Source organism: Gadus chalcogrammus, chromosome 7 (assembly GCF_026213295.1).
Source record: "Gadus chalcogrammus isolate NIFS_2021 chromosome 7, NIFS_Gcha_1.0, whole genome shotgun sequence".
Classification (NCBI taxonomy): Eukaryota; Metazoa; Chordata; class Actinopteri; order Gadiformes; family Gadidae; genus Gadus; species Gadus chalcogrammus.
The window spans coordinates 3218107-3244832 of NC_079418.1; the positions used below are offsets into that span (position 1 = coordinate 3218107).

General features: G+C 42.4%; 1 protein-coding gene and 1 long non-coding RNA gene across 6 annotated transcripts; both read right to left on the minus strand.

Annotated features, from left to right (window-relative positions):
- Positions 1 to 307: 307 nt before the first annotated feature.
- On the minus strand, positions 308 to 6058 carry LOC130386647 (uncharacterized). 4 transcript variants are annotated; one of them, XR_008896150.1, is made up of 4 exons: positions 5391 to 6058; positions 3327 to 4966; positions 2245 to 2409; positions 308 to 2127 (listed from the first exon to the last, which is right to left on the minus strand). XR_008896150.1 is itself a non-coding variant. In XM_056595668.1 (4 exons), the coding sequence occupies exons 2-4, from the start codon at positions 3860 to 3862 to the stop codon at positions 1295 to 1297; spliced, it is 1203 nt and encodes a 400-aa protein (XP_056451643.1). In that variant the 5' UTR covers positions 3863 to 4966; positions 5391 to 6058; the 3' UTR covers positions 308 to 1294. The 4 variants fall into 4 exon arrangements, 3 of the variants coding, with proteins under 3 accessions (XP_056451643.1, XP_056451642.1, XP_056451644.1); XM_056595668.1 differs by lacking the exon at positions 2245 to 2409 and having other exon boundaries at positions 308 to 2192; positions 3327 to 3627; positions 3859 to 4966; XM_056595667.1 differs by lacking the exon at positions 2245 to 2409 and having other exon boundaries at positions 308 to 2192.
- A 66-nt stretch (positions 6059 to 6124) lies between these two features.
- On the minus strand, positions 6125 to 9910 carry LOC130386695 (uncharacterized). 2 transcript variants are annotated; one of them, XR_008896169.1, is made up of 4 exons: positions 7977 to 9910; positions 7791 to 7853; positions 7243 to 7578; positions 6125 to 7105 (listed from the first exon to the last, which is right to left on the minus strand). It is a non-coding gene; the product is annotated as an uncharacterized LOC130386695 (long non-coding RNA). The 2 variants fall into 2 exon arrangements; XR_008896168.1 differs by having other exon boundaries at positions 7243 to 7503; positions 7977 to 9909.
- Between the last annotated feature and the right edge of the window lie 16816 nt (positions 9911 to 26726).

A 26726-nucleotide genomic window follows, 5' to 3' on the forward strand; every position in this document is an offset into this window, starting at 1 on the left:
CAATTTTCAAAATAAAACACAATACTCAGCTCATGTAACTTCACATCAACATTATTACGTCATGACCGGTGGCACCAGGTCAGCAGTCAATCAATCATGGACATATTATAAAGCAATCAATCAAACGGTCTCAGAGGGTCGGCAAGATGGACGACGAGAGGCTCATTGTTGAAGTTCAGCTGCACGAAATCATTTATAATAATAATAATAATAATAATAAATTTAATTTAGAGGCGCCTTTCAAAACACCCAAGGTCACCTTACAGAGTCATCATACATTTTTTAAAAAACAAGACATTGTGGAAAAAAAATAAAATAAATAAATTAATGCAACCACACATCCTTTTTATAAGGACAATGGCCGGAAGGACAAAGCGTGGAATTTAATTGGAGTCGTTTTGGGAATGGATGGTGAGTACAAAGTACTGCTTTATTGTTTACTGTTTAGTGTTTGTAAATATCGTGCGCGCTGAAGACCAAGACAAATTCCTCACGTGAAAATGTATTTGCCAAATAAAGCTTTGATTCTGATTAAGATTATGAAAATGTGACTTTAAATGAACTGTACAAAATCTACCTTTGTGTATCTGTAAAATATGTCCTGATCAGTGCAAAGTTACAGAACATTTTCAATTACTTTAAATATTAGTTTTCTTTGGAAGTACTTGACTGAATAACTTTAAAACTTTTGTACTTTCTGGAAGAAAAGATAGCCTACATTACAAAATATTTCACACAGCTATGGTATTACATTTACATGTAGGGTATTTAGCAGACGCTTTTATCCAAAGTGACTTACAATAAGTACATTTGTCATAAGAAGTGCATCAATATATCGTATTATAGGTGTATACAAATATGTAATACTATTATAACTACCTATTGAAAATGTAACTACCCAGTGTTAAATACTGATCATATAGTTAGCTGTGAGGGAAGTGTGTGAACTTTCAGGAGAGTTGAAGATGAAAAGAACAGCGGACTCATTTTGAAATGTTTTATTCACAATGATTGATGACATCTTTAGAATAGAACAATAAAGCATGAGCATGTAAAAAAAACCATCTAAATACATTGCACTTTCTAAAAAAGCTTTTTTAACTTTCTATTTTTTGCATGTTTTTCTTTTACTTACCTATTATTTTATTTTATTGTATGACAATGTTTATATGTGAAGCACTTTGAGTCTGCCTTGTGTATGAAAAGTGCCATACAAATAAAGTTGCCTTGCCTTGAATAACCAAAAAAACATCTATTTACAAATATATACATTTCCACACTTTTTGCAGAACTTTCACACCATCCTGTCCTGCCAAGACACACTGCCTTGTGGGGAGTTGAAATAGGTGCAGAAGATCTCCCTGATATTACAGGCCTCTCTCGAGGCTCTGTTTCCTCCCATGTTGCGTACTGCTGGCAGGTTTCTCCCCTGTTGCTCTGCCTCCTCCAGCAACCTCACATTCTCTCTCGGGGCGAGCAGGAAGTTATGGAGAATGCATGCAGCCAAAACAAGGGTGTCCACATTTTGTGGGTGCAGGTTGATCCTGCGATGCAAGATTCTCCACCTGGAGGAGAGAATGCCAAAAGCATTCTCAACCACCATCCTTGCCCTTGAAAGTCGGTAGTTAAATACCCTCTTATTGTGAGTGAGGTGATGTCCGGGGTATGGCCTCATTAGATACGGCTTCAGTGGGAAGGCTGCATCACCCACCATGACATGTGGCACATCACCCAAGTGAGCAGCGCCAGGCAGAGAGGTACTGGGTGGGACATGAAGGGTTTTGGTCTCCATTCCTCTTCCGAGAGCCGACCCAGCATATACGCCGCCATCACTGGACCTTCCGAAGTCCCCCACTTGAATGACCCTGAACCTGTAGTTCGAGTCCACAAGTGCCAAAAGCACTATCGAGAACGTTTTCTTATAATTAAAATACTGACTCCCACTCAGTGCTGGGGCTTGGATGGTCACATGCTTCCCATCTATTGCTCCCAGGCAGTTTGGAAAATTCCACTTGTCCCAGAAGCCTTGAGCCACTTCCTCCCATGTCTCTTGTGTTGGCCTGGGTAGGAACCTCTCCATCATCGTTTTTTCGATGGCAGCACACACCATGTGGACTGAGTTCCTGACTGTAGTGTGCCCCAGGCGGTAGCTATATGCCAGACTCACAAGGGAATCTCCAGAAGCCATGTACCTGTGAGGGAGGAAGCAAATAAATATGTTAGATGTGAAAGTTTTTCATTCACCTGTGTCTCTCCTTTGTTTCAGCTGACACGTGTAAAGCAAGATGGAAGGTTTTAAGGGACGCATTTGTAAAAAAACGGAAAAGAGTGGATCGGCCAAGTGGATCGGCAGGTGGCACACAGAAGGACTGGAAATATGCGGAGATCATGTCCTTCGTTTTGCCCCATCTACAACCAAGAAGGTCTGTATAAATTACTTAAACATAAACAAATATACTTTATGAAATTGTTCGTTTGTCTAACTTTTTCTTTTATATAGCTCAAGAAGCAATATGCCAGGACATGATGAGGAAAGGTCGGGGACCCCTCAGTCAGACCGGTCTGAGGATCGGTCCAGCACCCCTGGTATTTCATTGCAACAGCAGTGTAGGCCTACATCTCCGGCTCCATCAACCTCGGCACCGTCTGCCTCTAGGTCCCGTAGCCCCAGGGACATAATTCCAAGACCGCCAGCGCAGGCCCCCAGGGAAACCAGAAAAGGCCAAAGACACACAGACACAGGCATTGGGGACCGGCTGATGTCTTTGCTGGAGCAGCCGGTGCCCAAACCGCATGTGCCAGAGGACGAGCGAGACGAGGCATATTATTTTGCCTTGAGCATTGTGCCAATGTTGCACCGCCTGAACAAGGACAGACGGCAACAGGCCAAAATAGAGATCCTGACGGTTCTTCACAACCTCGAAAGAGGCCAACCTCCACCTTTACCTCCCCCCGCTCTGGGTCAAACATCCCACCCCCCACAATTTCAACCTCCTCCTCCAACACCGTTGCCTACCCCCCCCACTCATTTTCTACCAATTCATCCCCCCCCACAAACAGGGTCGTTCACACAAATGCTGGGAAACTGGGAAGACCCGAACGCCATGGGGCCATACTACACTTAATAGAAATGTTGCTTGTTTGCCTGTTCTTTTTACATTTATTTACTATTTTTAAGTACTTACGTTTTTATTATTGTTTTTGAAAAACTTTTCCTTTAATTTTTTAGCAGTGACTTATTTATTTTATTACGTTTCTATGTTGAAAAAGTATTAACAAATGTTTCTCCAGCTTCTGGTCTATGATTTCATCTGTTTGTGGTTTACCTTAGTGCCACAGCCAGTCTCTGCTTGGGTTCTATGGCAGATCTGTAGTTAGTGGTTTGCCTGGTCACTTCAGGGCCGATGAAGGATAGAAGTTCGTCCATTTGCTCTGCACTCATTCGGAAATACTGATGGTGGCGTTGACTGTCCAGCCTCAGTTCAGCCACCAGATTGTGAAAATCGCCTTGTTCTCTTCTTTTCTGGTTGAGGGGATGAACCCAGAATCGGCTCCTTCTCCCTCTACCCCTCCTCTGCAGTCCTTCAAGTAGGAGGACGAATGCAAGGGTTCTTCTTCTGCAAGGCACTATATGTGAACAATACATATGAAATAATTATCATGATAATTATCATGAATGAAACTTATTGTTTTTATAAACAAAAAGCAACAAATCATGTATTTAATCATTTATAGCTGGACTTTTAACAGCATTAACTATGTAATTAGTTTCAGTACAGCACAACAAAGTATGAAATAATGAAACTACGATTAAAAAAGTACAACCAGGTGAATATAGAAACTGAGTAGCAAACTTACCCATGGTAGAAGCAGAAAATTGAGGATAGATGGCCAGATCAAGTTTTCAGCGTCGGAGAAGCAAAGTCAGCTGTTACCAGAGAATGTCTAAAATGAGACGGGCTCTGCTGTACCGTTACACGCGGTATTTCACGGGATCTCGCGGTCTCGCGTACGTTCCGGATTATCGCGGGATCTCGTGATCTTGCGTGAATACGGCTGCCGCTGCGCTGCCGTAACGCGCCCGGTGGAAATGCAAGCAGGGCAAAGTCGCGCCCAAGACGTGCCGCTGCCGTAACGCTGCCGTAACGCGTCCGGTGGAATCTCGGTGTTACGAGAATCATCCCCTCTTACACTTCCTATTTTCTTGTACGCAAAAATCGTCATATTGCGTCATTGAAAACAGGAAGTGTTGGAGATCGATACGGATCTCTCCAGTCTCTCCAGAAAATAAGGGAATGATGCTAGACCATTCAAAAATATGAGGGGGGTTCTAAAAATACAAAGCTTATGTGAAATGGGTGAAGTTGCCCTTTAAACCTTTGCTCTGCCATGCCTCTGAGTGGCCGCTTATATGGTGTGATAAGGGCTATCGGCTGTGTAAGGCATGGATAGCCACCATCACCCCAGATGAAATGGCCTGGTGGAGGGTAATTGCCAGCCAGGTAAATTGAACTATTTCGCAGGATGCGTGCTTCATGCACGCTTCCTGGGAAGCCCACGAAGGTGTCAATGAAGCGACCCTGATGGTCACAGACTGCCTGCAGCACCATGGATGGATACAGCTTCCTGTTCACGAAGTCTTGACCATCAGGGCCGCAAGGACATTTAATTCAGATGTGGGATCCGTCGATGGCCCCAGCTGCTTTAGCGAAAGCAGGGTGCCCTGCCAGCAGGGCAAACCCTTCACCCATGGCCTTGACCTCCTCATAATTTGATGGCAGCTTGATGAAACTGCCCCGGACAGCTACAACCTCCTCCGCAATTCTGTGCACCATTCGATCCGTCGCTCCGTTTGGAGGACCTAGATAGCCTCCCGGCTAAGCCTGAAATCAGGGCGGGTGTCCTCTCCCTGGAAGAAGCGCTGCAGCACTGGCACGGTGGCTTTGTTTTGGCAGTAATGCATGGCCTGCAACAACAGAGTAAATATAGATAAATAGGTAAATAATATATATATATATATATTCTTTCATACATGTAGTATTCTTTGAGATGTTTGTCATAAGAATAGGATTTTCATATATTTCAATAGCCTTCCGCCACCCCACTGGTAATAATAGTTGTATGATTCCAACTCATCCTGCCCAAAGAGAGGCAAGGGGGCGTTCAGAGGGATTTAAACGTGTGACACTTGACGGGGCTAGCTGTCAGAAAAGATTTCCGCAAACTTATGAAGCATAAACTCTGATTTTGATAAACCATCAGCTAAACAACCATGTTCAAATAGAATATGCGTTGCCCCAACAAAAACACATGAAAAGCAGCACTATTCTCAATGCAACAATTCAATGCAATACAATTTAATACAATTCTGACATTCAAAGCTCACATACCTCGACATTCTGATGGCAGACTCCGACAATAGAGCAATCGTCATCCTTCGTTCAACCCTCCGCCAATAAAGTCGTTCGGAGTCCTCCTCCAGCTCACACCACAGCAAATAAATATTGATCAGCTTCATTGCTTCCATGTTTTATTCAGAAGTGCACATGTGTTTACACAGCGGAAGCGCTTCCACACTAGCCAGTCATTCCAAAGTCTGAACGTTACAAACGCTAGGAAGCACTCGAGCTAGCACTAGTCTCATCTCCATAGGACGCGACTAGCAAGGACGCGTCCTAGCAAGGCTGCAGCCTTCACATTGGGAAACAGCCATGGACCTATAAAGAAGGGGTGGAATGCTCTGATAATTGGTCCATGTAGAATGTTACAAGAGTTCCTTAACAGTCACAGCTGCCCCTTATATTGCCTGATTGTATTCCATTTTAATCTAGGCCTATTGTATTGTGATATGGTCGGGAGGGTTGGTTATCTGATGTGTTTCTATCTATAATGCAGAACTTGTTTACTTAACTAGTTCATTACAAAAACAAGAAACATATTAAAATAAATCATTATCAATGTGTGCTTTTTCTTTTGCTTGTGCAAAATAACACTTGTAGTTGGAGACTTGAAGTTTTATTTCTTTCTCCTTCTTTCTCCTGTGGTTAAATAGTTAAATCATTTAGCTTTAAAATGTGTCATTAATGGGGGGGGGGGGGGGGGGGGGAGTAGTTAAATTGGGAAAATGTGTCTGTCACACACAATAATTGTACTTAAATATATTTTTGTCTTCATTCATATTTTGCAGATTGATTTTTCAGTTATTCCACTGATGAGTGAAGAGGATCTCGCAAAATACATTCCACAATATGGGGACAGATTGGCAACTGTTGCCTTCTGTCGCAACAGTCACCAGAGAAAGGGCAAAGTCTTCTGCCACGGATAGCAGGGGAGTCAAAATTATGGGGACTTCTGAGAAAATGCAGGGATCTAAAAATGCAAAAAGACCATTAAAGAGGGTTGAAATTGGATGGATGAACTTCAACAAAATCGAAAATGAATTCAAACAAGTGAGGGCTGTGAAGGGAGGTGGAACCAGACATGTCAGTGTAGACGGATACACTAAAGTCAGCGAAATTCAACTATTGGCAGAATCCCTTTTCTTTCCAAACGATTTCTGCAAGTCACTAATGCTGGAAAGTGATCATCGCAGCATTCTTGATTTCTCACAAGGCGAAGTAAATCAAAATTGCACCGTGGATGACTTGTGTGAGAAAAACAAAGTCAAGCTCTTGAGACTGTATCTGTACACTAAGAATCATGATCATAGCAAAGATGAAGAAGCAACAACATCAGAGGTCACAGGAAATGCTGGACACAATATATATTCAGTCCCAGAAACAGAACCAGAAGTCAACACGTTTGACCTAAACTTCCTACAGGACTCAGATGTCATACTTCTGGATGAACCCAACAGAGGTGCAGGAGATAGACAAGACCAAGGAGCCTTAGAAATGACGGGAGAGTGACTATTACGTTTCTGTTGTGTACGTAGTACTTGATGGCAACCCAGTCTCTGTCTTTCAGAGCTACTGGCTCTGCCTGGAGGCAGGAGTCACAGTCCTTCTTACCAGGTATTCTGCAGCTTGTCATGAAGTTAAGCAAATGCCGCTCAACAGCTTTCACTTCCTCACCTGTCCACTTGCTTCTCACCTTCACAGCTTTCCTAAATGGAACAAAATACAACTGATGGAACAATGGCTCTGCTAATACACATATGATACAAAGGATTCTAGTTATTAGTTATAGGATGTTATCAATACATTTTTCTAATAAAGTAATGAATACAAAATGCTTACTAACCTTGCTTTCTTTTGGAGCACTTTGAAGAAGCTTGGGATGTGACTATTTTACCATGTCTTGGTTGTGTGTTGCTCATGTTTACGTTATCCAAGGTGGTTGACTCAGGTGTGCCCTCCATGTTGTCCAGGGTGGTTGACTTGGAAGTGCCCTCCATGTTGTCCAGGGTGGTTGACTCGGAAGTGCCCTCCATGTTGTCCAGGGTGGTTGATTCAGGAGTGTGCCTCAGAAGTGTCTGGTCCCTAGCAGTCTCAGTTCTTGAGCCTTTGCAAAGTAATAATGATTGTGATGTTGTTCTATGAGCTTTCTGAAGATACGTTTGCTTGCTTGTATTATTCACTGTAAACAACCTCAGTGTCAGGCAAAATGCAATTCTACATTATATATTAATTTAGATTTTTAGATGTAAACATAAGCTGAATGCAAAATCATGAATGTAGAATTACTTACTACTTAAAACAGATAGAGGATCATTTCGATAATCCCCCAAGAAATGTTAATTTATGTGACATAATTTAAAGATATTACCACATATATACAAGTCAGGATACCTTTGCATTGATGTAGGTCAGCAACGTTTTCTTCGCTGGAATCATCACTCATTTCTACTTCATCTGGTTGGGTAAAAAACAGTTGAGGCAAATTATTTAAATTAAGGACTAAGAACACTTATAATAGTTATATTTGAAGTGGTTAAAAGCTATATTTCAAATAAAATGTTACTTTCAGGAATCTACCTCAATGTCATCAAGCCCTTTCCCCAGCAGGTAAGGCAGTCTACCTTTTTCGATTGATATCAAGAGTTTGCTGACTTTTGCAAGCTGAAGGGTACTCTCTGGAAGCCGATAGAATTCTCTATGGACACGGATGTTATGTCCTAGAAAGGTGGCAAGTTGATCCATTTCTTTTTCTTTCAGATTTAGTAGTTTGGACAAAGTGGCCACTTGTTTCCACAATCTTGTTGAGGTGAGTGCCTCTGGGTTATTTGCACCACATTGCTTTGCATACTTACGAAAGCAGTCAAAGCCTCTGTAATGGGAAAGGACACCTGGCTGTGCAAACATGAACACATCTTCTTTGTGGACTTGACTCTTTCCTGCTTTTCATGAGGAGGTCCATAGCAGCGATCATGTCAGTGGTTAGAAGCACTGGAACCTTTCTTGACCTTTTACCTCAAATCTCAACTCTCTCAAAGTGCTTTGCAAGCTTCCTCTCAAAGTCAGTAAGGCCCCTCACAATGTCTGGATTCAGCTCTGTAAGATACCTGGATGTGAAAGTCTGAAGCTCCATTTTTTAAACTTCACCTTCCCGCCTTCTGTTAAATAGTACTACCTGCGTCAAAGTCACTTTAGCAAGATTTCCAAAGCTTTTGCTGTTGGGTTCTTCCTCAAGGTCCTTCATACGCTTAACACGCTCAGTCGCAAGAAACTTGTGCAGCACCGACACATCCTCTGTAAAGGGTAAAACCTCTGGTTTATTCCGTTTGGCTTGTTGAAGGTTTCGGAATGGGGCAGCAGAAATGGACTTTGTCCTCTTTTTCTGATGTAGAGTGGCAAATTGCTTTGCAGACTCTGCAACGGCAGGGCGATTTGCAATGATGGCAATGCATTGCACAATGCCTGCAACTTTGGCTAAACTGTGTCCCAATTTCAAAGCCAATGATGGGATTTTATACGAGTTGCTTTCGACATCATAACCAGCAACAGATCTAACTGCCTGTATCACATGCGGAAAGTTACAGGGCATAACAAGGTCTTCGGTGCTCTTCAAAGTTGTTATAGCTTTTGCCATTATCAATAGTCTGGCCATCTGTCTCATTTTTTGGCGTATATAGTAATTTCTTCTCTCATATGGTTTCTGTTATGTATTTTAAGCACATAAGCTGCCCCCACATAGCCACTAGGAAGCAGGATCGAACACACAAGCTGCATTACCCCTACATAGCCACTAGGAAGCAAGATTGAACACACAAGCTGCAATAACTACTACTACAGCCACAGATGGCAGCACCTTTAGACAGGTGCGGAGGGCGGAGCCAATGCGTCACACATGCCACGCCTACGTCACATAGGCCACGCCTACTTGATACAATCCAGCGCGGGAGTCAGATTTGAGGTCAGAAACATATGGCAGCCCCGTTGAGAGCCGGGAGATAGCTCTGTGGTATTTTCCTCCACGCGTGTTGGATACAATTCCCCCCTTTTACTTCATAGTTACCATGCCGAAATACTTTAACAGCTACAAAAGAATTATCTTGTTCCCACAAATTATTAAATTGTGGCCACAAATTAATTATCTTGTTCCCGCAATTTATTAAATTGTGGCCACAGATTAGTAAGACATGCAAACAGATCACTAAATCAGGAAAACAGATGATTAAGTAGGGAAAACGGGTCACTAAATCGGGCAAACAGATTTATTTATTTTCCCAGATGTCACCAGAGGGGCTCCGTAGATTGTTGCTATGGACGCTGAAACCAGCATGCCGTTTAAATTATGGCTATAAAACCATTGTCTTTGCTGATTAGGTTATTTTATGTAACCGTGTAATGATGTTAGTTTATTTAACAACTTTAAAAAATACTTTAAGCCCTGAAGTAAAAGATAATTCACCACCGGAAGTCGGAATGGCCCATGCAAGTGAACAGAGCGTTCCACAGCATTGAGAAGAGCCGTGTAATAAATAAATAAACATAGGCCTATTATTTATTATATACGGACACCACCAGACTTCCTCGAAGCAACGAGAATGGTCTATTAAATTCAAGATGGGATTATAGGGGGGGGCCTGCCCGTAATTCCGACGTCTCATTGTTCCGACGTCTCACTGTTCTGAAATATTTCCCATTAGATCGACATGCCACTATTCCGACGGTTCAATGTTCCGAAAACGAAACCCATTGGTCCAAAGGTCCGTTAGTCCGACTTTTCAAAAAGGAGGCGCATTAGGCCGACGGTTCAATATACCGAATAGGAAAAAGAGTTTTATACCTCGCTCGCTCCCTCTCTCACTCTGTGTGTGTGTGTGTGTTCGTGCCCGTGCCCGTGTTGAGAATTAGACCTCCGCTCTCTGTCCATGGTGCTGCAACACCGTGTCGAAATGAAGTGAAGCGTTGTCTTTTTGCCCTCCAAAATTCATCGTGAACGTGATATGTAGGCCTAGGTTGTATTTTGGAGACAGAGAGAGAGAGTGAGAGTGAGAGGGAGAGGGAGCGAGCAAGGTATAAAACTATTTTTCCTATTCGGCATATTGAACCGTCGGCCTAAAGCGCCTCCTTTTCGAAAAGTCGGACTAACGGACCTTCGGACCAATGGGTTTTTTTTTTCGGAACATTGAACCGTCGGAATAGTGGCATGTCGATCTAATGGGAAATATTTCGGAACATTGAGACGTCGGAACAATGAGGCGTCGGAATTACGGCATGGCACCCTATAGGGATATAGTGCCATACGTCAATACGAATTTCATTCATAGAATTTCCGAGCTGATGGTCAATGGTCAGATACAGATCTTGTTATAACAATAATTGAATAAAAGCTATGGTCTACTCATAATACTATGACTAAATAATTGTATATTTTAATATTTAATTAATTAAATACAATTGCGGCTTTAAACATGTGACATGCCTCCTAGAGATGCGCGGTTGGCGGTTGCAACCGCGGACTCCGGTTAAACCGCGGATCGGGCGGGTGACGTGACAAAAAATTATATTTTAATTAAATTCGGGCGGTTGGCGGTTTAACCAACGAAATTCAAAACTATATACACATTGCTAAATGTCGTTACCTACTTCCAAGCACATTTTGAAATAATCCAATTCTCATCAGGCAGTAAATTGGCCTCTCTGTCTCTATCACACACACACATACGCACACACACACTAACGGAAGCAAAAAAGTTTAAATTAAGTGACGATCCGTCCCATGTCGCGTCTCCACAAACCTGCAAGTTATGAGACAGCTGTCAGTATTGGAAGAAGCTTTAACGTCTCGTAGAGGAAACTGCCTGGGTTATTTTGTTTCGTATAAGTTATATTTTAAAACAGCATTGTAGCCTACCACTCGTGGAATACGGAATTTCAAATAGATGATGGAGTGATTTGACTCAGAAGTGACATCAGGCATTGGCAGCGCGAGATGTGCAGAACAAGTTAAACTTCTAGCTCAGTAACATCAACACCTAAGAAAGAAGGTAAGAAAAATAGTTGGAAAACTTTGATTTGCAAGGCAAGCAGGCAAGTGTTGGGCTTGTTACAGTAGCCTATATAGCCTTCAATGCGGTGAAATTTCGGAATTAATAGGCTCGAGTCGCGTTTCCTTAAAAGGCTATCTTTCATTTTGCAAAAAAAACACAGTAGGCTATATTACCATATTAAAATGGTGTACCAAATTGCGTTTTATTACAATGATAAAAAAGTGTAGGCCTACTAGCCTATGTAAAGGTCAGGTTTGCCGATGTGCTTGGCTATTTTAAAGTTTCTCCCTGTGCATCGATCGGAGACAGACGTCACTTCACTGATAATATTCTGGGGATAGGCTACAACATAGCCAATAGGCTTTCATACTAGGGACTTTATCCTTTAAATATATTTGCGGCATTGGATCAGTCTCCTTTCAAGAACAGGCAAGAACTTTCTAGCCTCGCGTCAGCAGCGCATTAGTCTGGCTGAACGGAAGTGGACAGCGTCTATTGCTTAGCGGCCGATTTGGCCGCGACTCCTCCCCTTCCGGTTGCTGGCGTTACCGTATTGTGCTCCCCCTCAAACTCGAAAACTAGGCAGTATGGCGAGTTTTGAAGAGGACTTTGACGGCGCTGTAAAGTTGGCATGTTTGGCTCTTTCCGTGGACACATCTCTGGACAGTATAACATTGTTTTCCAAAGAGACACATGAATAGCAGTTGGTGGTAAATGGCTATAGGCCTACAGACAAGTTTTCGAAATTGTTTGTGGAACTAGACATCCAATCTTGTTTAATTTTAATATAATGTAATTACTGATTACTGACTATCTGATTTCATTACAATGGTAGGACCACAACATAGCCTATTTTGACATTACCTTGGAGACTCCGTCTGGCAGGATTCTCCCCGGGGATGATGCGTTTGCGGTCACGACTATCGCCGGTTGGTGTGGATTTGGCGCATCGTTTCACTCTGACAGCGGGATGAGCGTTTGACATGGATTTAACCAATGAACCGATCCGTTCCACTTCACAATAGCTCCTACGGTATTTCTTTAGTAGTGTTCTACAAGAACGACATATAAATGTTAAAACGTCGTTCGTTTTTATAGGTCCCGTGAGCTCTTTAAGGGCCAAAGTGTATGGTGGCTTGAAATCATCGTGACAAAGAATCAAACGATGTTTGTTCTTTTTATCTATAAAATTATCTCCACATAGGCGACATACATCGTTAATGGTTTTTTGTGGCGTTTGGGATTGAGCCATTTCTGACAGCCTCTGAACGTCAAGAAGTTCCGTCAAAATAATTTCCCCCCCGGCACTATTTTGCATGGACACAACTGCTGCTTTCCGGGCTTAGCCCCGCCCTAGACGATTGTGATTGGTTTAAAGAAATAAAAACAGGCCGGCCCAGTTTCCCCACGGATAGACGGCTCGAGGTAGCGTGGCTCCAGACCATTCTACTTGCTGTAGTTTGGTCTGGCTTTGCGAGACTAGCAGCGCATATACCTAAAAACAACAGGCGGATGGCGGGCGGGTGCGGTTTTGAAAATTGGTCAAAAAAATTGTTGCGGATGGATGGCGGGCGGATCAAGCGTCTTGTGATGCGGTTGCGGATGAAATAATAGCCCACCCGCGCATCTCTACCTACGGGTTTTTTGGCCTTTTCTTTTCAATGGGCCTGAGTCCACGTCACATGACTCAACGTCATGTGAACTAGGGTCCGCTGCTTAGGAACTAGACAGATATTCCAAGGTTTCCTTCAAAAGGCACTTTGGAATATGTTTCTATTTTCCGCAGTTTAGACTTGTAATTAATAATTTAATGAACTTTACTCGTTTTTTCTAATCGCCGTCTGGTGGCTTGTTACGTCACTGAGAGACTCGCATGGACCGATTTTCTAGTGACACAGCCTATAACCTATTCTTGAAAGAAAAACACCAAGCTCATTGATTTAACGAGGCAGGGTTATTTGAAACAATTAATTAAATGTGTGAGTGGTCATTCCTCCTCTTGAGTGTGCTTCCTATTTATGTCTAGTGTACCCCTACTAGAGGGCATTCAAATATACTACAAATATGCGACAATGATCAGTTAGGAGGCCAAAGCCCTAAAGGTAGTGATGCAATAGGTGACTGAGTAGAGGACATTAACAAGTAAGCTATAGGCCTGGGGTCTCTTTTATATCAAAGGGGGTCTCAAAGAACACATACGATTATCAACTTCGTTGCTCCAGCCCTACAGAAAAGGCACACACAGCATCATCAAATGCTCCATTGAGACGCATTGGAAACAAGCCGTTGCTAGAAATTAATCTAAATTAGTTGACAAGTGATAGAAACTTGTCCATTAGACCTTCAACCAGGGTGCATCTCCGGATTACTCTGTGAAAATTGTGGGTCTCTGGGAAAAAGCCAGCCCTAACCCTAACCCGAAACCTCAGACCCCCTCCTCCCTGCCCTCGGGGTCCAACCGGGCCAAGTTTCGGTGTGGGGGTCCCAGTAAGGCCCTAGAATAAGGTAGTCAAGTTGCAGGGCAGTAGGACCTTCCTATCTCATGAACTTTTTTTCAACCACATCCTGATCCACTACGTCTAGCAGGCAACACTTCTGAGGCCCCGTCCACACGAAGCCGAAACGGGCGAAACCGTTACGGTTTCGATATATCCGGTTTCGGAGTATCTCCGTGACGACGAAGTAACGCCTTGTTTCCACATACGTATGTTTTTCGTATCCGTGCTTCCGTAAATTTACGGAAGGGGTCGCTAGTGTTTTACGTACGGACATGGATTTATTTGCAGAGAGCCAAAAATATGGGGGAACGTATGATAATGGCCGTTTTTAGGAGACCGGTACTTTGGAACATGAGGATCGACATATACAGAGATAAAAACAAAACCAACCAGGCTTGGAAAGAGATCGGCGAGGAGTTCGGCCTGCCAGGTACTTACATGTTTTGTGAAATATATTTAATTAAAAAGAGCGGGTGACCGTTGATAGCATGGTTGACCAATTCATGTTAGCTAACAAGTTTTAAGCTAATTATGCCTGATCAATACAGCCCTATTTTACCCCCTAGCATATTGTTATAAATATCCCAATTTACTCAAGCATGACACAATAGGGTAGGCCAGATTACTTTGAAATGTTTAATGTTGAAAAGTAACCTTTTTTATTGTCTTCCCAATAATATGGAATATGTTGCTATACCCAAACCTGATACTGTAGTATACTGTACTGTAGTACAGAGGTTTTCTTTTAGCCCAAGCATAAATTGAATGAAGTAATATAAAATCATAGGATCATTAATGTTTATTGTAATGTAGAGTTATCTGAAAATTGCATTTATTATTTGAAATGGCTACAACTTAATATCTATTTCCCTTGTGCTCTCACAGAAAAAGACTTCAAGAAAAGGTTGCACGACCTCTGGAATCGATATGTGAGGGAGAGGAGGGAGGCATCAGAAACAACAGCCAGTGGCAGCGCTGCCAGCAACAGGAGGCCCTGGTGCCATGCTGGACTGATGGCCTTTATAGACCCCTTCGTGGCATCCAGGATGACGACAAGCAACATGCCAGAGTTGTGAGAATGGTGTGGATGAGAGTGTGAATGAAAGTGAGATTGAGAGTGTGCATGAGAGTGAACTGGTGGCCTTCTTGGCAGCTACCAACTCCAGCATGGAAGATTTTGTGAATGTGAGTGTGACAGAGTGTGGCGAATGAAAGTGTGGTGAATGAGAGTGTGGTGAATGAGAGAGTGAATGTGCAAGTGAATGCAGGTCGGGCTGCAGGTGCTGCTGTTGCTCTGGGCAGGAAGAGGAGGGCTGGAAGAGCAGAGGTACCCAACTCAGCCTTTGAGCGAAACCTGATGCTCGCCCTGGAGAGAACAGCTGGCCCCAGTCTCCCTACTATTCCGGTCGTGGATGAGGACCACCATTTCCTGCTAAGCCTCCTGCCATCACTGCGGCGGCTGGAGCTTAGCAAGAAGGCACTCTTAAAGCTCCAGATACATCGCCTGATGTATGAGGCAGAGTTTCAATGTAAGTGGGCAATGGTTACAATATACCTGTTAATTGTTATTGCAAATATTTCCCTGACTTGATCGACCTGTCACTATAACCTGGCTGTTCTGTCTTTTGGCTTTTTCAGAACAAACTCCTGTGACTTTGTGACTCCTGTTCTTTTCATTTAAAATGTTACAGTTCTATTTTTTTTAATTAAATAAAATCACTTTATGAATTAAGATTGTTTATGAATTGGTTCTTTTCACTTTAAAGTAAATAAGACAATGTTACAAGTACTCATAGAGCAAACTATATGACAAGATTATATGACAAACAACAAATAATTTACTTTATCAACCTGAAAAAAATATCCTATCATAACCTATGCAAATATTTATTCATAACACAGTGAAAATGTGTGTTCAGAAGGGTATACTGTACAAATTCATATGGGTTTTAGGGATAGAGTATGCAAAGTTTGCTCTTTATTGATGTGAGTGGCCCTTAAAAGGGCCTTTTTTTTATGAAGACGATGGTATCAAACTATATTATGCTGCCATGAAACCTCGCCAGCAGCGCTGTTGAAATAGGTCATGAACCTCTCCCTCTCCTGCATCACTTCCTTGGTGGAGTTGTTTGTTCCAAGACGCCTGCCTCCTTCCAAGGGGACTGCTTCGTCACTTGATGGAGGTGTGGCCCCTATTGACCTCAGCAGGTTGTGGAAGATGCAGGTTGCCTTTACACAGGCTTTAACATGCTCAGGATTTTGCCCCATCACTCTGTAGTACATGCAGAACCTGGATGCAAGGATCCCAAAGGCACACTCGACCACCAGACGAGCCCGAGACAGACGGTAGTTGAACAACCGCTTCTGCCTTGTCAGGTTGTTTCCAGGGTAGGGCCTCATGATGTGCTTCTGCAGAGGGAAGGCCTCGTCCCCCACAAACACGTGTGGCATCTCACCAAGCTCGGGAGCACCAGGAAGGCTTCAGTCAGCTGGGATGTGGAGTGTGCCTGCTTGAAGGGCTTTTCCGAAGGCAGATGCTCTCAGGGTACTGCCATCACTCCCTTTCCCATAGGCACCGACGTCCACCATACTGAAACAGTAGTTTGCATCCACTACTGCCAGCAACACAATCGAGAAGGTCCCATTATAATTGTGGTACATGGAACCTGAGCAGGGTGGAGCCCGGATCGTGACGTGTTTCCCATCTATCGCACCAATGCAGTTGGGAAAGTCCCACTCCTTCTCGAACTCCTCTGCGATGGCTCTCCATTCCTCCTATTTTGGCATCTGCATGTGAGTTCTCACAAAGCCGTCCCTGATCGCATTTGCGACCTCTGGCACGATGCATTGTGGAAACACCAACCCGAAAGCTGTACCCCAAGGACTTGTAAGAGTCCCCTGTTGCCAGGTATCTAAAATCAGAAAGACAAAAATAATGTTACATTACAGGTAAATTACTATTAAAGGCTGCAGCGATTTTGATTACAATGTAATCAATGCTTAGACATGCCACACACATCTTGCTCTTAACAAGCTGTAAATTGTGCTGTTTTCTGTACGTATATATCACCAAATACTAATGTCAACATCTGATGGTATTACTGTGTGTGTGTGTGTATGTGTGTAGGCTATATTAGTGTGTAGCCTATATCTCTTTAATAAAATAATATAAAGTATTTCAAACATAAAACATGCAAGCTTTTTATTTTGACTAACATGTTCATGTTATCTGTTCAAAATGCACCTCGTATCATATGCACCTGTATCAAAATTATAGTCCTATCAATAAGCTTACCTCAAACAGATTTCCAGGCGCTCCGCAGGGTAGATCGCCTGGCGGTAGGTGGCATCCTGCCGAGCGATTTTTGGACCCACGACGGACAGAACAGAATCGAACAGCAGCTTCGGAAGAAGCTGCTGAACAGCGTCGGAAGAAGTTCTTGAAAGCATCTCCATCCCTGAGTCGCAGCTCCTGGACCAGTCGGTGATAAGCGCCAAACTCCAAGAGCTTGGCCAAAAACTGCCTTGTCCAGCAGGATGCCCTGCGTTTCTGCCATCTCTGGCGATTGCGCCAATACAGATACGCGATGGCAAGCACTCTCACTCGTGTTGGTGTCATCGCAAAGTCTATTTAACAAAAATAAAAATGAGCGCTAAAATTATTGAGGGAAATCACAGCAGTAGACTATAATTATATAATTAGGGGTATCCATAGCCATAAATTAGGCCTATACAAATAATACAGTCAATATACCAAAAAAAAATCAGACTATTTTATATTAAACTCATTGAAGCGAATGATCAAACAGATATCTGACTGTTACTTATGTAAAACATATGATATATTAAACTGATCTAATAGGCTATAACCATTTCATATCAAAATGATGAAGTATAGAGGATCCGAAAATAGAATTTCAACTGAAAATCAAAAGCAAGCGAGCTAGCAAAACTTTCATACGGTATCTCCGTAAAGCGACGGCGAAAGTTAAATTTTTTGAACGTATATTACGGACATACCGGACAGATTTTACGGAGATTTTTCTGTGAAACACAGCCGGTGTAGCATCCGATTTGGTTCCCCCCCAGTTCCTGTTCCCTCTTACGCTGATTTACTGATGAGCCGTGCATAGTTGCTATGTTACCGTACCTACTTGAGAAAGAAACGCAAATCGAAAACAGCTGGATGTACGGAAAGCGAAATGGGACAAACCTCACACCAGGCTGTGCGGCAGTAGTCGTCTACTAGTCTGCTACGTTGATTATAGCGTCACAACACAACTATAACACACACACACACGTCATTCATGAAGGTATTTGTTAAACCATTCATTGTCAATCTTTGCAAAGGAATACGATTAAAGGACAAAATAGGGGAAACCATCTCCATCAATAATGTGTTTATTACGGCTGGACAAAGATTACAAGTTTTAATCGCATTGTTTGGTCAGTCAACTCGCGATTAATCACACTTTTATCCACTCCAATTTAAGTTGAATGAGATATCAAATTGAATGACACATTATCATTGATACCAAATGTACTTGGCCAAGTGATCTTGAGGGAGTTCTATTGACTCACCCAGTGTGGTTTGAATATGAAATTTACGGAACACCACAGATTTGGGAATTGTAAATAGGCTGTCACTAACTGCAATTGTAAACCAACAGTAACTAGTTAAATTCAAATAAGTAGCGCCACAGATTTGGGAATTGTAAACAGGCTGTCACTTACTGCAATTGTAATCCAACAGTAACTACAAGTGTAGTTAAATTCAAATAAGTAGCGCCACAGATTTGGGAATTGTAAACAGGCTGTCACTTACTGCAATTGTAATCCAACAGTAACTACAAGTGTAGTTAAATTCAAATAAGTAGCGCCACAGATTTGGGAATTGTAAACAGGCTGTTACTTACTGCAATTGTAATTGAATGTACAATAAGCGGAAAAAAAACAAAAAAAAATATTGACATTCTGTGGGCAAACCTTTAAAAATAAAAGGGCTAAACAAAAAATAATAATAACGCGCTTTAATGCGTCAATTTGTAAAAAAACAAACAAGATTGCGTTAACGCTCAATTAGGCGCCATCTTGCCCAGCCCTAGTAGCCTATTTATTGGACGCAGGCATGAAGGCATGCATAACAGGCATAATTGCTCTCCATGGCTGGATTTCCTACACACCCTGTGTGAAACCACCTCCGACAGGCATCACACGCAATCTGAAAAAAAAAAGAAGGCAGCATTAGGCTGACTTATAAATATGAGCAGGTTCATAGGGGCTGCACGCCAATATTACAGTATAATGCTACTTACCCAAGTAACTTTTTCCGTTTTATCAAAGGTGTCTTCCTCCCCACAGAAATGACACAAGTCACTCAAGTCATCTACGAATTAAGATAACTTTAAAAAAAAAAATTGACAGACACGGGAAGGGATGCAAAGTCTACAATAATAGGGTTAGGTTATATTATCCCTAATCCAGACACTTGGTGTAGCGGTAGCACTCGCGACCAACACGCTGATGAGACGGGTTCAATCCTCTTATGAGGAATGCCCGTCGATTTAAAGAGCTTACCAGATCCAGTCATGATGGTGGTGGCCATTTCCCTCCTCAGGTCATCTATGTTGGATGTCGGGAAATGTAATGAGCTTGAACTTTCCAGGAGGTGTTCAGCAAACTGAAAGTGTGAGATTGAGCCCATAATTCACAGGTCCCCCAATACGTGATATAGCATATTGATATGTAATTTATTTCCATGTCACATAGCCTCGGCCTACTTTTAAAGCAAACACTCCGCAAGATGTTGTGTCCTCTTGGAGTTGATGAGCCACAGTGTCACATTTCCATCTTGACACATTGACACAGAGGTTCTCTCATCAGTGCTCTAAAGAAAAGTTAGTTAAGTTGTTACTAATAAACAATTCAGTTGAAGATGAACAACAATGTGACCAAATTTCACTGGTGTGGGAAAATAGAGCCTAGTTTACCTTGTTGTTTCCAAACACTTTTTTTTCTTTGCTGGCGACACTCCTAGAGAGTCAGCAAGAATACATCATTTTTTCTGATGGATACATGGCCTTGGAAAAAGAAAAAATATATATGGTCAAGGAATTGTAAAAGTATGTAGGCCTATTAAAATCTTGATCTTGATCTATGGTGGCAGTCATTCACAATGCCTAGAATGCATTTATAGGCAGAGGCATCCAGCTGAGAAACACATCACAAATAATGACTTTCATAGGCTAATTATAGCATATCTGTCATTAAGCTCACCTTTTCACCCAAATAACCCTCAACATCAACTGTGTGATAACTGGTGGCTTGCACTTGCAGCACTGTGAACAAATAAACCCTCTGCTTTCAATCCTTGAGCCGTGACCAGCACCAGCACCACCAACTTGTTTCAGCACACCTTGAGTTTTGGATTTATTTTCTGCCACATGGCGGTCAGGGCAAATGTGTCCACGTGGTAGGCCTTTGGTGCCCCATGCTGCCTCACCATTAAGCTAAGAAATGTATTTATTACCTACATCAACATTAAAAAGGATGAATACTTTGTAGGTGAAGCCATAATGCCTTTGAAAATCAAAGAATATGCCCCTCACTCTCCAACTCTTGTCCAGGGCCCAGCTGGAAGAGGTTTTGGTAAAATACCTTGTAGGCCCCAACTCTTGCCAGTATAACATGGCTTTTATTACCATTCCATGCGTCCATGATGCCTGTAACACAAAGGAACCTTAACAAACAGCGTTTTTAAATAAAGGCCATTATCGGGCATGTATCACTTACGGCTGCGCACTCATCCTCTGGGATTACCGGGTCCAGTGAGCTGCTGGTGGCCAGAGACTATTGGTGAAGGGAATTGGAGAGAGGATGGAGCAGGTGGTGATTGGCAGGCAGTGGGGTGATAGGAGAGGTCAAGAGGGGCCGGTAAAGGTGAATGTGCTGAGGGGATAGTGTCAATGAGAGGTTTTTTCAGAGGGGGTTCTTCACGTGGAGTTGGTGGTATCCTGTGAGGGATTCGAGGGGTGAGATCTGTGAATGGTTTGAGGTGGTCTGTATTAATTTTGGGATGTTGCCTTCCCTTGTCATCCCGCAAGTCCGCACTTTTGTTGTCCAATTTGGAAATAATATATGGTCCCAGCCAGGTGCGCTCCAGTTTCCCCCCTTTCCTCTGCTGCAGACGGATGTTCTTCCGGAGAACCCTCTGGCCAACAGCAAAGGCAGACCTGCTTCTTATTTTCTGCCTTTTGTCCTGTTTTTTAAGGACGTTCAGCTGAACCATGGCATCTAATGTTTCTTTCAGGGCAATGCCTGAAGACACCACTGCGTTTGCCACAATGTCCTCCACTGAGCTGTCCACCTTTCCAATAGAAAAATAAAGGAATTGGATTGGTCAAATTACCTGACATAAGTGAGACCCATCATGACATACCGTGAAATCCTCTGCCACTTCGCATGGGTAACGTGCCTCCATTCCGAACATTAAAAAAGAACCTGGTGGTGAGGTGAGCCTTTGTTCTTAAGCCAAACTTTACGGCATCCAAATAGCGGTCCCATGTGTTGGGATTGTCCTCAACAAGTTTACATAATGCTCTGTATAGGAACAATGAAATAATTGTCATAAGTCATCATGGTTTTTAAAATGTCCCCAAAACTACTAATAGCTCTTGTACAATCCATTTTGAATCATTTTCTAATTACAGCTCACCTCTGAATTGTCCCATTCAGGTTTTCCACAAGACCATTCGTCTGTGGGTGATATGGAGCACATAGACTCCTTCACATTTAAATATTTGCAAATGTTGGAGTTTAGCTGTTTGAAAAACATGAAGAGTACAATTTAGCAACAGGTGTGTTTTGTATTGCATATGGTACATACAGCCAGAGGTGGGACCAAGTCATTGTTTTGCAAGTCACAAGTTAGTCTCAAGTCTTTGCAGTCAAGTCCCGAGTCAAGTCCCGAGTCAAGACAGGCAAGTCCGGGGTCAAGTCTCAAGTCAAGTCCCAAGTCCTACCGTTTGAGTTTCGAGTCCTTCCGAGTCCTTTCAACAACAGAGAAATAGTATTTAAGATTTGTATTTATTAAGCCTTTTTTTGGAAGAACATTGTTCAAACACTCATTTCAAAAGTGTAAGCTTAACCTTTTCAAGCATGTCATGTAAATAAAATAATCTACATGTAATAGTAGCGTGTGCAGTGACGTTGAAAGGACTTTCTGTTGCTGGTGGCTTGCTGGTGCTGGTGGCTTGCTAAGCTGCGTTGAACACAATGGAACCTAAGCAATGGAACATAAGCAAAGGAACCTAAGCAATGGAACCTAAACAATGGAATGTCGTGGAGATGAGTTCCACGTAAGCAGCGCTTTGCAAATCTACAGTTATGACAACAACCGCCATGACATCACAACCCCTGCACACATACAGAAAACCATTTAAACATGCTCACACACACAGAGCGTAACCTTAACCTTTTCAACCATGTCACCACTTTATAAAAGATATCCTCACTCTCAAAATTAAAATAATCTACATGTAATACATTCATGCCTCTATCAGTTCAGGTTGCTGTGAGAGTGAGTGAGTGAGAGAGAGAGGGAGAGGGGGAGAGGGGGGGAGAGGGGACTGGATTGGAAGTGTCATGAACATGACAATGAACAGAGTTGTGCTTTTCTATGTCAGGGCCCTATGCTGCATTGCATTTGCAAAAGATCAAATTGGCCAAAAGTCTGTCAGTCAGAGACGACGCCAAAGGTTACCTTTCCCGTCAGCGACCGATGCCAAAGTGCCCTTGCCAAGAGTCGGTCTCGGAGTGAGACTGTGTGGCTCTGCTATGGCACTTCCATGTGTACTTTCTCAGAGGCTCTATACATATTTTAAGGGATTTTTAGTGGCCCATACAGTATGGTATGTTTAAATACAAAGTTTTTTTGTATACACTACGGTGTGTGCCACATGAACCTTACTTGAACACCTTCTAAAAGTAAACCACATTCCATATTTTGCATATTTGATCAATACAATTTTTCGCCCTTTTCACGAGCAAAGTTAACCGCCAGACTTCACTTGTTTTACTTGTAGGGCCTAATACATGTTTGCCGTGACAAACTCGAGGGACACAACATTACGTTACAGGACCTACGGGACAAAAATAATAATAAATGAGCGACGGGACTCGATAGTGGTATCGATTAGCCCAAACGTTCATGATTTTCGGGTTTTGAAAAAAGTGGAACCGGGTCCTTGATAGAACCGGGTTTCGATCCCCATCCCTAATTACAACCAAGCAAAATCTTGACTATTTGATGTTTGTGTAATGTGCCATGAATCTTTGTGCACCTCTATCAGTCAAAAACAGCCAGAAGATAAGGAGTTTTAAGCGTAATTTTCAGGATGTTGTCATATATACCTACACACAGCAAACACGAGTTCAACATTTATTTTATTATTGAACACAACATCACCATCATATTCACTTCCTGTTCACTCCAGGTCCTCAAGGTCAGAGTCACTGTCAGAATACATATCTGAAAAGATTTGAAGGACGTTCTCCGCTCCACTCAAAACTTTGAGGTAGCATTGTCTCGCAAAAGCCATAATTTCCCGGACACGATGCAGCTTCTGTTTGGCGAGGCTCTGCAATCCTTAAATTCCTTCTGCAGTCAAAGCCCACGGGGAATCTTGAACATAAAACCAATTGATGTGAACATTCATGTGATGTAAAAACAAAAAAAACAACTTGCATTGTTGTCCTAGAAATCAGCTCTTTTAAGGAATCCAGCTATTTTAAGGACCTCCAGTGGCGATCATCTCTGACAAAAGGATATTTTTTTCTTCCCTTAGTCTCTGTTCCGCCATGACACTGTCAAAAACGCAATAACTTCATAAACATGAAAGATCAAAATAAATCGAATTTAATCCATGAAAAGTGTGCCACATTTGCTGGAAGTATTAAACAGCTGTTGTCCCTACCATTGCCAGGTATCTGCCATGGCCAAGCTGTCTCCAGACAGAATGGTTTCCGAGCTCAGTTTCTGTGCTCGGAACCATTCCGTTGTACTGCTGAACAACAGCAGTCAAGATCCCTTTCTCCTCCCTGATCCTCCGGCGGGTCCTTGCGTGACCTTTGTTTGAGTCCATAAAGTCGCTGGGAGCGTCTCTTTACACTTAGAACCAGCGTCTCTATCTTCCTGGCCAAGGCAGCAGCAGCAGCGTGTGTTGCTGGTGTTTCTGTAGAGAGGAGAACATTTTACCATTAACCCATGAATTAAACATTTCAAAATGAGCTAAAACTCGATGCAAAGTATCAGAATATATCTTATAACGCTCTGTGGAAACTAGTTAGCGAAGCATGTTATAAAACAGTGTTATCACTAGAGACTAAGAAAAAACACAAATTACTGATGAGGACATAAAAGTTGGTCATAAACTCTGAAAAACAACAACTAATAATTTACTCACTTTCAGCCCAATCATTCACATCTCTGACCTAGTCCTCGAATTGCCCATCGGTCGCTGCCAACTCGGCCTGCATCGACTCCTCTTCCTTCGTCTTCATTTCGAGAGCTTTTGTGGTCTACAAACAATCAGAGCCATTTAAATATTTAAGTAAAAATTCAACTCATAACTACCAAAAAAATAGAGATACTTTTAATTATCTGCGGGACAGGTAGGTGGCCAAGATGTTCATCTTCTGCTCATTCCACGGCATGGCCATGAGTGTTAACATGTCTTTACGCCCTACAACAGAAAATACGATGTAATCACTATTTTGCCTATTTCCTAAACCAAAGTTTATACTTTGGCCAACTCACTTGCTTTTGACATGTGCTTTGTCGTAACTGATATACTAGAGATGAAGAAATTCACTTGTTCCACTTCCTCCCCAAGTGTTAACCCAGCCCCCTCTAGAAATGCTCCACTCCATTTGATCTGTTTAAAACATATTAAATGACAAGGCATGTTATAATTTGTTAATGTTGACATGAAGGTTATCACATAAAAAAATTCTGTCATATGTTGATGATGTGATGGAAAATCAACATGTTACGTTTTTCTTTATGAACTTTGGTTTTGTATACTATTCCGTGTATGATCTTGCCACCCTGCTATTCTGCAGGGTCTTCTAAAATTTAAATCTTAGTGTTTCATGTGATGGTTTCACATTCCGTTTCCGTGTTGTCTGTAGTTTGGTTTGGGCCTGTTTTCCTTGACCCCTGGGGAGCGCAGAGAAGCAAAAGGTGTTAAGGAACAGCCTCAACCACCCTCTTAAAGGGATACTTCACCCATTTAGAACCGGCGTTCTATCATTATAAAATCGCTATTGTAATATAAATAAATATATAAATAAATATCAGTCTAAACCAGTCCCCCCTTGGCCCATTTTTTCTCATCTAATTTTCTCCCAGAATGACGTCAAATGACGAGTTTGACCTCATTTCGGGAGAAACCTCTTGTCCCGCTAGAAGGGCCGAGGACTACAACACACTTTTGGTGTCCAATTTCTCGACCAATAAGGAATGAGAGGGGGCGGGAGCTCGCGTACTGAGGGGGAATGAGGGGGACGAGAGACCGACAGGTGGGCGGGGCAGCGAGCGCAATGCACTGTGGTAGTGGGAGGTTTTCTTACTTTGAGCCAGAGAGACCATGAAAACACTTTCTGCCTTTTTTCAGGCTAGGATGAACCGATTTCAATTTATAATACACATTTATAATACATTGAATTATTTAATTCATAAAACCTTCATATTCCCACCGGTGAAGTATCTCTTTAAAGGGACACTATGTAATATTTTGAGTAATTTATTACCTCAAATCAACATATTCATTCATAAATAAGTCCTCATTGGTGTAAAATTATCTCTGCCAAAAATCTCACTTATCCTCCTGAGCGAAGAATAATTAATATTAAAATCAATATGGTTACATAGGACGGGTAAGCTTCATGGAGGCTTCCATTTTCTTCCGGTCTATGAGCTGCCGAGAGGGTCAAAAAGCACTACGTCGTACAGGAATTGCAAACGCGTTTTCACTCTGAGCCAGCGTGACGGTGGAACAGAGCTTAGTTTAGCGAGACGAGTTTTACCGGCAAATTTGAACATGCACCGCATTTGTTTGAAAGACCATAGTTATGCCACGCCACAGGAGAAGGAATCATCGTCGCCAAAAAAACGACGATGTGTAAGCATGTATAACATGGTTTTCCATGGCAACGAGATGGGCGCTCCTATGTTTGAGCGACTCGTCATTGAAAGGCTACTTTATTACATATTTAATTTACTTTTTCACATTTCTGTCGAGTTTAAATCGTGACAATATTCTTATGACCTATGGATACTGTCAAATGCGTTGGAGGAATTCAAAAGCCATTCTTCATCAAGTTATGGAGGTTTATTCTCTGCTGGGGTCATCACGTATCCAAATCCACCAAGACGCACTTACGCTAGAGCGGACCTTCTGGAGCTTCAACTCGCTTGCCAGACAGTTGATTTATCACCCGAACAACTGGATTTCATACCAACAACTCTGATAAAGAAGACAATACGGAGGAAAAGAAGATCCAGAGGAGGAATTAGGAACAGGATAGGAGACGAGGAAGTAAACTCGTTGCCAGGGCGTCTAACTGGCGGCGCGTACAGTCGCAGCGGCCCCTCTTGAGATCTGTGAGATTGAGATTGAATGTTTGAGTGTGAGACGTCCTACGAACGTAGTTTATGACAGGGAAACAATATTAAACATTAGGACATTGCGAGCGAGTAACATCACTGGCATTCGCTGGCATCTGGACAT

What these genes read in the sequence shown, in the direction of transcription:
- LOC130386647 (XM_056595667.1), bottom strand. Translation starts at nt 3,646, where the DNA reads ATGTATTGTTCACATATAGTGCCTTGCAGAAGAAGAACCCTTGCATTC. An exon ending in AGACTGGCTGTGGCACTAAG is followed by an intron (nt 2,193 to 3,326) that starts GTAAACCACAAA and finishes CCTCCCTCACAG; the next exon opens with GTACATGGCTTCTGGAGATT.